This window comes from Stegastes partitus, unplaced genomic scaffold (genome assembly GCF_000690725.1).
Source record: "Stegastes partitus isolate 25-593 unplaced genomic scaffold, Stegastes_partitus-1.0.2 Scaffold485, whole genome shotgun sequence".
Classification (NCBI taxonomy): Eukaryota; Metazoa; Chordata; class Actinopteri; family Pomacentridae; genus Stegastes; species Stegastes partitus.
In genome coordinates this window covers 239,327-256,794 of record NW_007578216.1, presented here as the reverse complement: position 1 = coordinate 256,794, position 17,468 = coordinate 239,327, and the positions used below count along the sequence as shown (strand labels likewise).

General features: G+C 42.5%; 1 protein-coding gene across 1 annotated transcript; it reads right to left on the bottom strand.

Annotated features, from left to right (window-relative positions):
* Window positions 1-9,305: 9,305 nt before the first annotated feature.
* On the bottom strand, window positions 9,306-12,938 carry znf703 (zinc finger protein 703). The gene is made up of 2 exons (XM_008287061.1): window positions 12,280-12,938; window positions 9,306-11,643 (listed from the first exon to the last, which is right to left on the bottom strand). The coding sequence occupies exons 1-2, from the start codon at window positions 12,544-12,546 to the stop codon at window positions 10,135-10,137; spliced, it is 1,776 nt and encodes a 591-aa protein (XP_008285283.1). The 5' UTR covers window positions 12,547-12,938; the 3' UTR covers window positions 9,306-10,134.
* Window positions 12,939-17,468: the final 4,530 nt, after the last annotated feature.

Below are 17,468 nucleotides of genomic sequence, written 5' to 3'. Positions count from 1 at the left end.
AGAAGTCATGGATGGTGCAGAGCTGTTAACATGAACCATGAACGTCCTAATGTGCGAAGGTTTGTTGTAAATTTCAAAATATAAAGCAGTCCATGTGAAGTCCAATGTGACACAAGATGTGGGATGATTGGCCAGGAGCTCTGACAATAAACAGGACCACCAGTATATGCAAAGCCACAAGGCTATTTCTAAATTTAAAAAATGACTGAGTGAGTTTATTTTCAATTTTCTAAAATTGTATTTAAAATTGCATAACCTGTTGTGCCTGATAACTTCCAGTTACTTAAGTTCCAGCGAGGCAACATTTTAATGCACGTCTGACATGGTTTCTGTCCATCTGCAGCTTATTACTGTGAAGGAACTGGGCCACGGTGCCACACTGGTCCAGCAGTGTCCAGACATTCTGGTTCTGTCAGTGCAGCACCGTAGGGAGACAGCTGAAGAGACACACAGAGGTTTTTGAGTTCCAGTTAACAAAAGGAAATGAGATGAGAAGACTGTTCTGCTAGTTTGATAATATGTACATTGAGCAAAACTATAAATGCAGCATGCAAAGGGCCTTCTGACAGAGAAAAAGTTACAAATCTAATTTTTGTTGTTTTAGTTAGAAAACGGTTCAGTTTAGCCAACTGTGCACAAAAAGTCTTTGAGATGTTCAACTGGTGATGAGTTCTCAGCGACTGCTTTTAACCACATTTTGGTATGGTGTGTCTTCATGGACAATGATCAGATAGTGACAGATTCTCCTTTGACCAGTGACTATAACAGTCCACCGTAATGTGCAGCTTTGTTCAAATTGTTCACGATGCAACTGCTGGCTGCTGGATGCTGGCGTGTCAGTTAGGGCCAAAGCCAGCATGTTCACAGCTCCATCTTTTTTTGTTTGAAAAAAATCACAATTTGGATGTCTGACAACATGATCCTGTTTCCTAAAACATTCCCAACTTTGCTGAGCCCTTTAGATGAGTGGAACAAGATCCCATGAGCAAGCATCGACAACCTCATTCACTCTGTGTGTTGCATATATGCTCACTACATGATGCAAATGGCGCACATATTTCTTGATGTTTCTGGTCTATGACCCCACTCTTAATCTGCCCACTGTCATTTCTAATATAGTGTGCACTTTGTTGTTTCATGGCATCCATTCAGCTGTAGAGATGCTTTTAGTTGGAAAATTGTATTCCCCTGTGTTCAAAAGAACAAAAGAATGTAGTAAAAAATTACATGCTGCGTTTATGTTTTTGTTCAGTCCACATGCATGGTAGCATTGGAACGATATTTGCCCTGTTATGAAACTGCATATTTTCTACTGATTAGTGTCATCCTCCAGTGTGATAGACACAAACTGAAGAGAAGTGAAAGACATATGTAATACCCAAATACAATGATCATTAGAGCAAAATATTGGTTGTCAGCTGTCGTTGCTCAGCCTAAGTCAAAATTGTTCATGCATTCAATATATAATTAGTCATATACAAAGGAAGAGAAAAAAACAGCTCACATGTATTACTGAGTGCACAGTGTAATGTATACAGCAAGTGTGTGTGCAGCTCCGGCTCCTGCAATGTGTTGACATGTGGAATAATGTATGTCTCTGCACTGTTGTCTGAATAGCACACAGCTGAGTGATGCACACAGACACACTGTTTGCCCCTGGCAGCTGAAGTCACACTCGAATGGCAGTCAGTTAACAGACATCTCATGTGTGTTAAGTGGCCGCAGAGAGAGAGTTTGGTTTAAGGAGTGTAAATGTACATGACATCACACACATCATCACAATCACATTCACAGTTATGGACAATTTGTGAGTCATTTGTTCAACTAATCAGCGTGTTTCTCCTTTTTTTTCTGCCAGCCTGTACATCTCTTTTCAGAAAGGTACAGTCTGCCATTAAAGTAGCACTAATCCTGCAGGAAAAGCTAAGCAGCTGATATAAAGAGTGTGTAATCTGGCCTGTAGTGGCAGTGGATAAGATGAGCGTAATCACCATAATGGCAGCCTCTGAGTCAGTGTGCCGGTGAAGGGGAGACATAAAACAGACATAAGGCCCTTGATGCCTAAAGTGAGTACATTATGACCACAGACCATCCCAGAGTGGAAGAACTAACCAAGTTGTCAATCAGAGAATGAATCATGATTGTAAGCAATGCTGCTTGTTCTCGCCAAGGCACGTTCACTTCGGAACACCCGTGACATCTTCGCCGCCATCTCCCAGCACGGCAGCAAATGGAATCCAGCTGGACACGCAGTCCAAGCGCTATTAGCAGTGCACCGTACTGTAATTGAAACGTTCATTTCTCCTCTGGTGGTTAGGGAGGGTATGTCTATTAACGGTGCTCACTCACACCACTGGAACTTTGGAGAGCCACAGAAGCTCTGGGCAGCTTTCCATGATGAGGGCAGGGGAGGTCTGCCAAGGTCAGGCCTGGATGAAAATTAAATCAAAACCACTATTTCTCTATCTGAAACTGTTCAGCTGAGCTGACAGCTCGTCGTTGTTACTAATCAATGAATTAATCAGCCCAAAAAAGGAATTATACAATCTTTCATAGATGTTAGGTACTTTTTAGTTGCATACTATATTTCATTTGTGTTAAACTTGTCTTTTGCATCCAATAACTCAAACTGGTAGCATATTTTTTAGATCTATGCAACTATGAAATATGTACATTACTTTAAATATATATATATATATGATTTTGTTTAAGGATTAATAAGTTGTCATAAACTGTTGTTATCACAGTTGAAAAGCAGGTCAGATGATGTTGCAACACATTTTAGCCCTGAAGGATAAAGCTTACAAAACCCGTATTGTTGCTTTAAAACAAATGTCTACATCATAGTTATTATAATTTACAGCCCCTTCAATAATTTATGGGTGCTGCTAGCTGCATCACACAACTGTTTCTTCACTGCTGTCAATTGCACACAAAAAAAGAAAAATGAAACAGCCCTTTTTATATCCATACAGTATCTAATGCTGCTGCTGCTGTTCAAAGTTTTAGGGAAAATGTTTATGCACAGGTAAAAAGATCACTTGATCACTCAGATATCACACAGATATGAGAGTGGTATTAAACCTCTCAGCTAACCCTCAGCAGGAATGCAAATAATGGTATTTCCCAAAATGTCAGACTATTGCTTTACACTGAATTAAATCTTAGTGACATTGTTAGTGTGTTATCAGTTTTCCACTAAAAAAACCCTTAAAACCAAGAGCTAGAACATCATCATTGCTGCCAGTACGCTCTCTTTAAATTACTGTAATTTTTCATAATAGGTGGCTTCTGCTCCTTTTTATGGAAATCCAAGGTGGGAGAAACTGTTTTAGGCACCTCTGGTTCCAGGAGTAAAAGTCCCATTTATTTTTCCAAACAAAATGTTGCCTAACTCACATTTGATTCAAGTGTACAATTACAATCTGCATCAAACGCCCTCAGTCCAATTTTCAGTCCAAATGATTAAAGACCCCTCTGGTGAAACTTTAGTTTTTCACCTTGTTAACATGTCCATATGTTGTTTTTTTTTTATGCTGGAAAATAAATCATGAGTGTAATACGCGGTCAACGCCATGTCTGAGCATTTCCACCTTAAAACTGTGGTGTACAAATTCAGACTTTAAGGGTTTCATACAGAAGAAACGTTCTCAACCAATCCTGTCAGCTTGCAGATAAAAAGTTAAAGATACAAACTTGTATGGGCTAAAAATAAAAATAAAAATCCAACAGAGAACATTTAATCATTGAACTTAAAAAAAAAAAGAGCTAAAGATTTCCATGAGAAGGAAATGTTTTGTTAGAAATCTGTAGCTATGGACCACATGTTGTTATTGACACCAGTCAGAGGTGGCAACTGCACCCTCTTCTTCTCTGTAGCAATAGTTCCCAAGGACCATGAGTGTTGTAGTATTTAAGCCAGAATTACACATACAACTTGGATACATTTGCACACATTTGGGTTAATTAGGAGTTAAATCTACTAGTCAGCTTTCATCTTGAGCAGGATCATGCAATGTGAACCTCATGTCTGGTCAAAGTTGGTAAACGGAGAGTTGCTGAGAATAGGAGATTAATGTTTTTGCTTTTCTTATTTTATTTTATTTTACCTTCATTTTATACCCTACCCTAATATTCTGTGTTGTCTTTTTGCTTTGTTTACCCCTTTGTTGAATATTGCTGCTGTAACAACTGAATTTCCCTCTGGGATTAATGAAGTCAGTCTAAGTCTCTAAATTCTCAAATAAATTTGCATTCCACAATCGAAGTGAAACAAACACAGATTTAGTCGCCTTTGTGACCTACAGTTGCCCATAACATCCTTCTTTGTGTAGGTCCACAGAGATGTTCATGTCATGGATGCATGTAGGAAACTTGGATACCACAGTTTAAGAGAGTACCTGATTTAATTAAGTTTAAAAAGCAGTTCAGTTGTGGAGAAAGTTTTTCAAACCTATGAGCATGTCCTATGAGTGTCCTAATTTTTAAAGCCCATAGAGAACATGTGTGACTATGATTCCCAGCTGGTTGAGCTATACTTCTTGCACACAAAAATAGGCTTTAATTAATCATGATACAGCTTGTGTAGACTTCACAAGTGTTATCAGACACAATGGATTGAATTCTGTTAATCAAAACAGTCCTTTTGAGGGTTTGTAATACTCAGCTATAGCATGTTCATTGATTTACAGCCACTTATTTTCTAATGAATGTGTGTGTGGAGAAATGTGCACATCATGTGATGAATGTGTAGGTTGTAGTAATGTGGTTTGTCTTCTGCGTCAATATCTCTGCACAGCCCAGCATTGTTCCTGGTCTTGGCTATGTGTATCTTTGGAGAAGCATAAATCTCCCTTTAGGCCCGTCCGCCATGCAAAACCTACGACAGCATCGAATTTTTTTTTAGAAACAATAATCAAAAAATTATAATAGAGTTAACAATAGTGAAACTTGTGGACACGCATGAACATATATTGTTTTTCCAAAATCTCCCAGATAATGTCCTGTGCTTCTTTACTGTGTATCATTAAAAGAAAAAAGAAAAAAGTAAATGGGACTACAGAACAGGTAAAAGCACTTCAATAACCAATAACCCTTTCTACTTTGCATCTCTATTACGATAGATTCAGACCCTGGTGGGAGAATCTTAAACCTGCATCAACCCAAGAAGCCATCAAACTATGCTGTAGAGTTTATTTAGAAATGGTTTTTTATCAGCTATATCATCTTGCTTTCTTAAACCTGAACACTGTTTTTTTTTTTAGGAGAACAAAACACAAGCTAATATGTGAGCCTGAATCTGCACATATCTTTATCTACATATATGCGCTATCTATAGACTAGGTCACTCATATTGCCACCATCCTAGCTCTGGCTATTATCCACAATCATTTCACTGTCAGACATTTCATTTCCTCTGATCAAACAAACACTACTGTACTTGGAGGTGTGGGAAGAACGCTCAGCCTGCAAAACAACCTGGAAGTCTTTAATGTGGCTGTTCTTTTTTTTTTCTAACACAGAGAGCATTTCAGCGTGCCTGACTGCAGACGTGAATGAGAAAGGAGTTGAAACAGGCATGTAAAAGAGTCAGTCACTGGGTTTATGTGGAGAAATAAAGCAGAGATTGTGTGACAGGCCCTGATGAGGGATGTGTTCACGCCATCTGGGTTGCTTTAACACTACGGTCACTGTTGGATGCCGAAGGCTCTGTATTGTGTCCTGATGTTAAACACAGAGGTGGTAGTCATGGAGTTGAGGTTAATGTTTTGTTCTGAAGACACAGAGAGCAAGAGAGAGAAAGAGTGAGTACCGTTGGTCTCTCTCCCTCTCTCCCTCGCTCTCTCTGTCCTGGCTGTCAGCAGCGATGGTGAGCCGGGTAGAGCTGGCGTCTAATTGAAGAGCAGCTCCACACCCTGTCGTCATTAATCACCAGGCCTGTCAGCCGCTGCTCAGGACCTCACAGTGGCACTCCGCACCGTCTCTGCACTGACGCACAGAGGGGAAAATATTAGTCCCCTCCATCACCATCAGCACCTCCACTGATACTACTACTCTGATTACTTCTGTCATTCTGGCACCATTACTGTGGCAACCACCTTTACTGTATCTTGTGCATGACTACAGCTATTCTTATTTCTGGAACCACTGTTAAAACAAATGAATCGCCTAGTCTACTTGATTTTGTATGAGGTAAAAAAAACACACACACACACACACACATACACACATACACACATACACACACACACAAGTTTTAACGCGTGAATTAGTGTTTTTAGAAATGCTGTATGTTCACGGCTTTTTCCAGTCCTCTGCTAAACTAAAGTTAGACATGAGAGTGTTATTTATCTTCTCATCCAAATTTGCCAAGAAAGAAGAAAACATCAACCTGTTCCTTTGAATACTTAGGCCGCAAACATTATTTGGGGCCTTATTCCCTTTATAATAACAAAAACAAAAAAAGAGAAAAACACATGTTCACATGAAATACAGATGAAGCAGCACAGAAGCCCATCAGAATAATGTTTTGCTTCCAAAATAATTTCCTATTATTTTATTTTTAAGTGAAAAAGGACATTCTGCTACTAAATTAGAAGGGGAACACTTACATTTTTACTGTGAGTCTGATGTCAGGATTTATCTAAAACAGAGTCAGACAGTGGCTCAGAAGTTTTTAAAATGCTAATATTAACTCCCTCTTCTTAACAAAATGGTGACAGTTTAAGGGTTTAAGTCTTCACAAGTGTCCTTCAGGTTTGGTGCTTATTTAACTTTTTAAGTGAGACTAAATGGAAAAATTGTACCTTAATTATGTCTGTGTGTAGATGGGTCTAAGCATAATTCAACACAGCCTGTATGCACAATAAAAGTGACCTTGTATATGGACACGATGAATATACTCTTTTCTTTGTTTAATGTTAAGAGCTTATATCACTTGCACTTAACATCTCTACTTTTTAGATAAAAATATCAGAATTACCTCCTAGTTCCATTGTTTTTAAAGAGGAAAAAAGGGATAATGTGATATTAAATTTCTTGGAAAATTGTTATATTTGACCTTCCAGTACCACTGTCAGGATGTAGTCAAGCCAGCGTCACAGTCTGTTCCAGAAATGTTTAGAAGTCTTAATATTAAGTCCCCCTTCTTAACAAATTGGTGCCAGCTTCAGGGTTTAAGTCTTTAGAAATGTTTCTGCAGTTTGGAGCTTACTTAACTTTTTTTAGTGTAACTAAACAGATAGATTGTCCTTTAACTAATTAATGAACTGAATGAATGTCACCTTAAGTGTATGTGTGCATATGTATGGGTATTTCTTTAATTTAAGGGTGTCTTTTTTTCCTGGTTTCTTCCTACTACTTGCTCATTGGGAATTCAAAGACAACTTTGGATTGATGGGTTCTGGGAAGTGCTATGAGATGACACATGTTGTGAATTGATGCCATATAAATAAAATTGAATTGAACTGAACTGAGTAAATACTGTTTGCTTTTTCTAAAAAAAAAAAAAAAAGCTTAATTTTTAAGGATTTGCAGCAACATAAGGCCACCATTTTTCAATGAAAATAACATTTGCATTGCTACAGAACGACTGAATTCAGCCTCACATGTGTCACTCTCTGTGGACAAAGGATCGAGTCTGAACGCACACACACACACACACACACACACACACACACACACACACAGATGACATAAATGGAGTGTGTGGGTGTTGACTCAGCTGCGAGAGTGTGGGGGAAGAAGATAGATGGAGGAGATTGATGAGCGCCGGGATGGGGAGAATAGTGAGGCATTTGATGAACGAGTGTAAACTGGCAACAGTGGAATTAATTCCACCTCCCCGACAAGATTGAAAGTTCTCCCCTCTGCATGACCTCCAGCGTGAATCATCTTCACATTCAAGCCAATGTAACCAGTCTTCTATGTATAGTTTGTAAAACAGCATCCCAGCAGCCACATTCATACATATCAAAAGCAAGATAACAGTGTAGATGTTGCGTTTTCACCCTGCATGGAAGAGAACTACCTGCCTGTCTTCAGTCCGTTTTCACCTGTACTTCACCAACGCAACTTTAGGGGGCAACATAATCCAGTGTATCTCTAGTGGCACGACACTGTAAGAAATTTGTTGCACTAAATACATACAGTATTTGGGCAACACAGCACTAAATCCAGAATATCCTTGACCTATTTTGTCTAGACTACTTTGTAAACTCTATCAAAAAGCAACAACAAGAAAGTAAGTCTGTCCTGTTCCGGACAAGCACTTGGCTCCAGTCTCTAAAGAAGAAAAATAAGTGTAGCGTCCCAAAGAGCTGCCCAGAGCAGTGATCAGGGCGCCGTGACCTTGCTGGTGTGGCAGGGGCTGGATGTGGTTTGGGAGGGTCATCCATTTTGTTAATGGTCCTGTCAAGTGACACCTGTGCTTGCCTCTCCCCTGTCTGGAGTGCTAATGAACCGCGAGAGTAGAGGAGTCTGGGAGTCGGGGTCAATAGCCGCCTCGGAGACTAGAGCCTCAACGCTCTCCGCCACCTACACCCTGTCAGCCAAATAGAGTGGAGACACAGACACATTATCAGGCCCCAAACCCTCTAATGGCAGCAGTGTGGCTTTAAGATAGACCAACTCCTTCCCTTTGAATTAGTATCTTAGTCAGGAGCGCTGACTTCAGTAAACCACAGCGCAGCAGAAAGCAGCAAGAAAATGGCTCTTCACATCAGGACAGCGGCCTCCATGTTTGTGGTTCCTGTAAAAGAGCCCGCTCTCCTCAGGGGAGGTGTCAGCGCTTTGATGAATATTTCTCTATTAACCGCCTCCCATTGTCAGCTCTGGCCTTTGTGTTGCAGGCCAATCTGTCAGACCGTGAGGAGATCCTGGGTCGACACCTCCCTCAGGTCATTATTGAAGTCCCAGTGACCCAGCAGCCACTCCACACAGCCATCCACTCTGCTGAGGAGGCTGTTTTCAGACCTCACAAACAAGAATCAGCAATTAAAAGCTGCACTTGGAACAACAAAAGCAATGTGGGTGATGGAAGGAGGAGGAGGGCTGGGAGTCCTCAGAGACTAGCTAACAGGGCTAATGTGACCTGGCCTGCCCTCCTTGGGACAGCCCTGTCAGCTGATATGAGCCATGAAATATTACACATAGCCACATATAGTGCGGCTGTGAGAGCCATAATGATAGATAGTCTTAGATAAGTGCAGTGCAGCAGTCTGGCAAGATTTAGTGCGTCCTCTGATGCTTGTGACAAAAAGCTACTTCATGATACTATATATAGAATTCAATGAGGAAAAAACAAGTTGAAATGCAACCATGTATCATTTATTTAACAAAATAAGACCTTTTCCTGCTGGTCGGATAGCACAGCCATCATTGTTTTTATTTATGCCATAGTTTCTTATCTCGCCACCATTTGTGTCGGTGACCCCAACCTGCTGGCCCTTTGTAGGCTTGAAAAAATATTACATCTTTGCATATATACAAATAAAAATAATGGCATTAAATCTCAAGGACATGCAATTCTCCAGAGTCTGAATAGCGGAAGATGAAGAAAAAAAAAAAAAAAACAGCAGAGAGGAAAGGAGATAAAAAGAGGTCCTCAGAATAAAGCCTCACAGTCCATCTTCATCGTGGTGCAACATTTTTATTTTTAGAGTGTATGATAGGCATAATGGTACTATACTTAAATCATTCTTTTCAGTTAGAATACTCAAGAACAATTTATTTGGACAGCAAAATTTTTCCCCCAGAGTTGAATACCAAGCGCTTGAGTGAAAAATAAATACAGACTTTCAGTTCTGGGAGACAGATATTGAGAAAAACAAAACAAAAACCAAAATCGAGACTGTTGTAATAATTCCACATTTTCATCATTTTCAAGCTCTGCTTCCCGCCGTTTTTAATCACCAAAGTCTGTTGGTTCTCTGCTGCAGATCATCCATCACAGTCTTGCCTTTGGAGCACCAGTCACAATCCTGAGGCTAACAGGTGGTATTCCTGGCAGGCATGCCAGCAGGCATGATGCCCTGCACTGGTGATGACCCCAGTTTCAAGAATCCATCTTCAGGGGAGCTCTGGAGAGTCCAAGCTGGTGCCTGCAGTCTGTGGGCGTCAACGCTATTTCGGATGTCACTGGTATCCAAGAGCTGAGGCTGAGCCCAGTCTCTGACTGTAGAGGGCATATGGGGAGTAATAGGCTGAGGAGGCAGGGAGGGATGGCATGGGAAGTCCTGGGGCTCCGGGCAAGTGGGATTTACTGTAAGGGTGATAACGGGCCAGGCCCAAGCCAGGAGAGCCTCTGAGGGAGAATGAGCTGGGCAGGGTACCTGGGCTGCTGGGTGGGGGCAAGTGGAGATGGCAGGAAGCTGTTGATGAAACTGATGAAGGGTAGGCTGACAACAGCTTACTGTCCACCATCCCAGGCAGGGCTGTGTGGGTACGCAAGTGGGCTAATAGCTCCTCTGAAGTGGCAAACCGCTTGTCACATGGACCTCCAACAGACACCCAGTTACAGGCGTGGGGCAGTGGTTCATTGGGCAGCATGAAACCGTACGTGTAGAGGGGGTGAGAAAGAGAGGGAGTGGTGCTGGAGGACAAGGAGCTGGAGTGTAGGGAGTGGAGGTGATGTGAGGGGTAAACCAGGGGGAAACCAGACTTGAGGCTGGAGGGGTCGTGGACACAGGTGGAGCAGTTACTGCCTCCTAGGTGGGGTGCGTTGGGGTAACTCAGACAGTAAGGGTCCCGACACAAACCCTGCATCAGAGATGGAGGTGAGGCTCCAGTGAGCGGGCTGGAGCTGGGGTGCTTCCCTGGAAGTCCTAAGCCCAAACTAGACTTGGTATGATCCAAGCTGGGAACAAACTGGGAAGGGTAGCCAGCGTAGGCCCCCACAATGGAGCCATGGTAGCCCATAGTAGCAGGGGGCAATGGGAAGACAGACTGTCCAGGTTTAAAAGGGGAGACAGGGGCAATGTGCCCAGAGCCCAGACCAGACTGTGAAGACGCCTGCGGGTCAGTCTTGCTCTCCGGCCGCGGGCTACTGGCAGAGCTGGCATTGCTGGAGTTGGCGCTGGCTCGTACGTGGCTGGAGTTGGCTAACTGAGCCCCATCCATCCCTGACTTTACTGCATCTGAGTCTTTTTTGCCAGCACTGTTGCTGTTACTGTCCGAGCTGGCCTGCTCTGAACTACTCGATTTGCTGTCCATGTGCGAGGCCTGGGAGTGTGGTGGGGGCTGCGTGGAAGGGGAATGGCTTTGTCTGTGGGGCTGGCTCTGAGTGTGCAGGGGAGGAGAGGAGGAGCTGGGTGACCGGGAATGGGGAGGAAAGGACGGGCACGAAGCATTGCCACCGCTGGAGCTTCCATTTGGCACCCTGAACGCTGCTTTATCTGAAGGCCCTTTTGTCACTAGAACGTCCTTACGGCAGTCGCCTGATGACTTGGAGTAAGGCTTGAAGCTCGACTTGTCCTCCAGGGTCTGGTGCTGCTCTCCAGGCTTGGATGACCGGCTGGAGGACTCTTTGTCTCCCAGACTACCAGAGGAGAGGGAGGCCAACTTGGAGGAAGAGGGGGGGTCTGGTTTGCCAATTTGAGAGCAGGTCTGGGCCAGCAGAGCCAATGGACTCTTCTTGGCATCCAGCTGAGGAAATAAAAAAGGGCAACATGGTGAACAAACAGTTTTTCTTTAAAAAAATAAAAATAAATAAAAAAGACAGAAAAAAAAGTTTGAACATCATAAGACATGTTGGACTTTAATAAGATATATGAGCACAGCTACAATATACGAAATATCTATTTTAATGGAAATATATTCCTGGCCATACATTATATAAATATAAAGTAGAAATTTTAAAAAAGCAACATCAGCCCTGAGTTGTGCATCTACACGAACGAAGGACGTCAGCGAATGCAAAGTTTAAGCCAAGTTTCAAAATAATAAAAGAAAAGGTGACGAAAATCAAAAGCCCCAAATAAACGTTTTGCAAAGAAAAATGTAATTATGTTTTAATTGTAAAAAATAAAAAATAAAAATAAACGGGTGATATGACTTATTGACACTATTTTATTCGTAGTAATAGTACGTTTCTAAACTCGGCCAAACTTGCCAAAAAAATCGTTGTGCGTAAAATGGCGCATTTAACATTTCTGTCAGAAAAACATAAACTCTAACGTACGCCATGTAATTCTAATGATGGGATCAGCATAAGGAAGAAAAGCGATGACAGACGGTGCGAACACGTCCCAGAGAAATGTATATTTCTTTTTATTCACTTACTTCAATGCTGACAGGCGCGGATGTGAGGGGCTGGAGATACTCCGGGTGCAGCAAGTGGCCGCTGTGCGCAGTCAACATCTTTACGATCCTGATGGGAAGCCTTTTAGCCTGGCGCGAGGGATCTGATAGAGAACGACAAGACGTGGGTGTGGAAACGGACCGTCTCTCCGCTACTGTCCGGTGTGGATCGCCGCTGGCTAAGGCGGCGCTGCGCTCCGGGGACTGGCTGCGTAAAAGCGGTTCAGGTCCACCGGGGAGATCTCTCATCTGGATCGGGGCGCGAAGGGGGACGAAGGTGTGTAACGAGTGGACGCAGGGCTGAATTTCATTTACCAGCACATTTCATGATGATCAATTCAGTAGAAGAGAGTGCCGTAATCCAAAAGGGCAGTGCGCAGTGCGCGTCCTCCGTGTGACCAAGCTGTCTCTATAGAGAAACAAATCGCCCAAATGTCATCCTTTATCGGGCTCTTCGATATGACCTGCTAATTATTCCTAAATATTCCTTTATCCAGTGTTGCAAAAAGCGGAAAAAAACAAAAGCACCATAAGTAGTCACTGCTCATCGGTATACGGGACAAGTTGAAGGAATATCCCCGCTGAGGATAGTGTGCGACAGTCCTCCTGTGTGCGTGTCTCTCTCCCACTGCAGCAGCCTCACAGTACCTCACTTCTTCCACATACTAAAGACGTGAGGGGAGGGACTTCAGAGCAGGGAGCCGCTGTCCAATCACAAGTGCCCGCATTCAAAAGCAGGGGCGGGACCAGGGAGGGGGCGCGGCCTGCCTCACCCTCAGACCCGGCTGTAATGTAGGTGGAAATCTGTGTCAGTGACCTGCATAAGCCACATGCAAACTAGACATAAAGTAGCTGTAAAACATTGTACAGGAGATCTGAGAGCACTGTAAGAAGTCAAACATTGTATCAGAAATCAAACATCCCCAGTAAGGTGTTGACTGTGTAGAATCAACTGTGCTTCGTTTTCTATAGAACGCTACCACCCTTCTTCGAAATGGAGACATTCGATTCAAAATAAGAACCTACTGTTCAGGAATATTTCTGGTATGCTAATGGCTTTATTGCATTACAGTAACCAAACTGTCATTGCTACCGAGCTTAATTTAATTTTTACAGCTTAAAGCAAAGTCACATGATTCAAGTTTTATGTATTGCAGTGACAGTGCATGACATCTTTTGTTTTTGATCTACAGTCACACGCCTCACCAGAGTTACAGGTTGTTATACAGGTATCATCGATGTTTCCACACTACTTTCAAAAGTCTTCTCCAGCTTGTACATGAGCATAAACGAGAAAAATCCAAAAGATAAAGTCCTTCCTCAGCTGACACATTAGTAAGCCCAGTAATTTAATTTTATTTTCCATAAAGAACAACAAGCTGTGCTTTATGGGGATTTCCATCCTGTTTAAAACGCCTCTTCAACTAATCAAATGGCTTGGCCCGGACAACTCGATCCATAATCCAAGATATTACAGCACTGTTATATTCAGTGTGTTTAAAGTAGTTTCATGGATCGGTGATTACTGGCTAAAGTACATCAGAACAAGCCTTTCTTCTGAGGTTTAATAGGTAAAAATGTTTGACATTTCACAGCGCAGGCTGGCCTTATCAAACTGTACTGCCATCAGCCTGCTCCTTGATTATAATGGCTGCTGCCATTTATCTGCAGCTGAGTGGAAAGGCAGCGTGAGGAGGATGAAGTCACTTCAGCCTCACTCAACAGCATCACTGTTTGACCTGTCATCATTAGGCTTAGTCGTCACTCATCACCCACACACTGCCACTCATGCTTCAATGACCTGCAGAGATCCGAGAATATGTGAATGTATACGTGCCCACCGCCAGCCTAAGTACAATCTTCTTTTGAATCTGTCTGTTTGTTTAAAACTGTCTGTCGCCACCTCGGGCCGAGACACATAAACAGGTGACGCAAAACAACTGCTTTCTCACTGAGATTTAAAGGTAACGCTGAGGGCTTAAAAGGGATTTCAAACGTTTTTTTTACAATGCTGACTGTCGGTTAAGTTGTGACTCTTCCGATTGTGCTCTTGTTTACTAAGCAGTCATCCACTTGTTAAAAGGGTGAGTGGGTAAGTCTCTGCAGTGTAGGTGGGGTTGCATAAGGAAGGGGGGCGTTTAAAAGGAGACCAAAGAGGAGGGCATTGGGGAAAGCCAGACAAAGGCAGCGAGAGAATGAAACAAGGGAGGGCTCAAACAACAGGGAGCAGCTCCTTTCATGTGTCCCCTTGATGTAGGCTGGTAACAGCTGTTTTGGTGTGTCGATGACTGATGGCTGTTTCCTGTTGTGGATATTTTAAGGGGACAGCTTTTCAGTTAAAGAGCTTTCTCAGCATGCCCAGGTCCCGCTGGCCCTTGGGGCATTTCCATGCCTTTCCATGGTTGTATCAAAGCAGTGGGTTTGGCTGGAACAGCAGCCAAACACAACCCCAGGATGGGGCTGATAGGGGCTGAGGAGGAGCGGACCCCACATGCCCCTGTGATCCTGTGATTTATAGAGCTGCTGAGGCCTGTAATGGACGCCATAGCTGTGGCGGAGTCTAATTCATGCCTGTGTTGAAAAGCTGCCGTTTGCCTGACTCCAGAGTAAATATATAATGCTGACATTAGGCAGCCGAATTCTTCAAACCTGGCTCAAGCAAATCCTCATCTGCTCGTTTGTCTTTGCTCCGTGTTTGGAAGTGCTGAGGCGTTTTGTGGCGCACACGGGGATTAGCATTGTGTAGATGCTCTGTGTGATTGTTTAATGAGGGGCTGACATTGATGTGAGCTCATAAGAGTCTTGCTTCTTTTTTTTCTTTTCAAGTTATTATACTTCTACAGGCCTTCACTGGTGTCAGCCAGACTTTGACAAGGTCTGGCTGCGTGTAGTACTGTACAAAGAGAAGGAGAGAGAAATGATAAAAGCGCCAGAGAGGCAGAGGAGGGAAAACGAGTGTAAATAACTCCTATTTAATTATCTGTGACTGACTTATGGGGTGTGTGGAATGGGAATAGAGGCCCGAGGCTGGGGCTCTGCTCTACCCCTAGTGTTTTCTCCAGCAGTAATAAAACCAAGGGAAAAAAAGTGGATTAAGACAGTTTCATGGGGTGTAGCAGACATGGCATTTAGACCCAAACACTTAAAAAGAGCCTCGCAGGCAACATTCCAGCCAGGACAGAATGTTGAAACAAGGATTTCCTTGAGCTGAAAGGTCCACAAACAATATCTACACAGTGTACTTAATGTATTCACACTTCCTCGTTTATCTCTCTGTGGTTGCCTCTCCCTCTGTCTTTGACATACACGTACTAATCCTTTCACAGCTGAATGTGCATGCGCTCAAACGTGAAAAGGTAGCCTGTGCACAAAAACACAAACAGACAGGCCATACTGTATGTGATACCATCTTAAATGTGTGTGTTTTTGTAGTTCTTATATGGTACCATCTTTCTGACTGTCTACATGTTAAATCTGTACGTGTGTGTTTGTGTGTGTGTGTGTGTGTGTGTGTGTGTCAGAGTCAGAGCTGTGGCTGACAACCTTATCTCTCCAGTTTAGGAGGGAGATTGTCTCTCTTGTCAGCTCATCACGTCTCGCAAGCTAACGCTCTTATCCACTCTGCCTACCTGTCGTCTATCTGTCTGCATTATAATCACGTCGGGATAATAGGCTTCCCCCCGTGTTCACAGATTGGCACTTTTATTTCCGAATCCTACACTGCACAGGGTTCCACCTTGTCGTACTCGCTACACCTGAAACGCATTTGCAGACAGGCACGTAGGCTGCACAACGCCCACACCCGTGCAAACTCAAGTCCTCACTACACACTCGGAAAACAAAAGCCGCTATTGTCCTCCACACGGAGAAGTTATCAAGAGCACGGAGAGAGGAGGAGGAGGAAGAGGAGATGGAGGGGAGAACAGGCCTGCGCTGCCAGACAGAGTCGGCCTCAAATCAGATCATCCTGCATTGTTGTGTGAAATTTCAGATGACATCAAAAGATGTTTTTTTTTTCTTCCACTGGTCTGATGACGGAGGGGGGTCATTTTGATTGAAGCACAATCAAGGTATTCACAAGCTGGACCCGTGACAGGTCTGGTAAATGGAACAACAACAGGCCAGGCAAAGAAAATCTCCCCAGCACATTCCTCACGCTTGTTAAAGTCAGTTCTGCTTCCTCTACTCATAGTCTGAGTCTCCGCCTCTGTGTCTTCATCATCCAACCTTTGTTGAGGGGGAGGCTGCTGGGAACATACACTCTGTCCTTCTTTCTTTCCTCGAAACAACAACTAGTTTGCCATGAAAACAAAACCACAAAAGATTTTTCCATCAGGAAAATTACGTTGAGCTTTGACAGAGAAGTTACTCAGCCAAGCTTCTCTTATGTGTCAAAAAGTCAAATTTATTGTCATTGCAGCCATATACAGGTTCCCTGAATTTCCTTTAGCTTGGAAATGTCTGTTTTCCTGCTTCTTTAGAAGTGCAAGTTAACTGCACTTCAGTTAAATAATAGTTCCAACTTATTTTAGGAGTTCTGAAAGTGAAAAACTAGTCGAGTTAAATTGGAAAAAACAAGTTCAATAAACTTAAGATATTATGTTAAATGAACTAGTCCCTTAAACAATCGTTACAAAACATTTCTAAGTGTCTTTCTCATTTAACATGGAGATCTCATTATTAAGAAAACAATCACAACTTTATTTTTTAAAAACAGTTTCCACTCTGTGTTTTCTCAAAATACAAAAAACAGATTCTGGGAATGTTGGCTTATATGCTAGTTTAATTCCTGAACTTATTGTAGTTTGTTTAGTTTAATTTTCATACACTCATCTCATAATTTAAGGTAAATATGCCTTAAGTTGTAAGAACTCATGTCTTTGAGTTTTCAAGTGGTCTGAAAATAAAAATATGTTTTAAGTTCAATCAACTTGAAATTAGGAAAACCTGTATGTATAAATTATGTAAACTGGAAAAGATAAGTTGGTTTGACTATATTTATTAGCAATGTTTTACAGTGTATACAATAAGAACAAGATGCCACTTTACTTTATCAGCTTGAAAATAAATAAACAAAAGACAATTGACATTATAACAACAACTGTAAACAGTACAGACACTTAATAACAGCGTAAACAATATACTTAAACAGAAGACATCACTAAAGAGAA

What these genes read in the sequence shown, in the direction of transcription:
- znf703 (XM_008287061.1), bottom strand. Translation starts at nt 12,546, where the DNA reads ATGAGAGATCTCCCCGGTGGACCTGAACCGCTTTTACGCAGCCAGTCC. An exon ending in CCGCGCCTGTCAGCATTGAA is followed by an intron (nt 11,644 to 12,279) that starts GTAAGTGAATAA and finishes TTATTTCCTCAG; the next exon opens with CTGGATGCCAAGAAGAGTCC.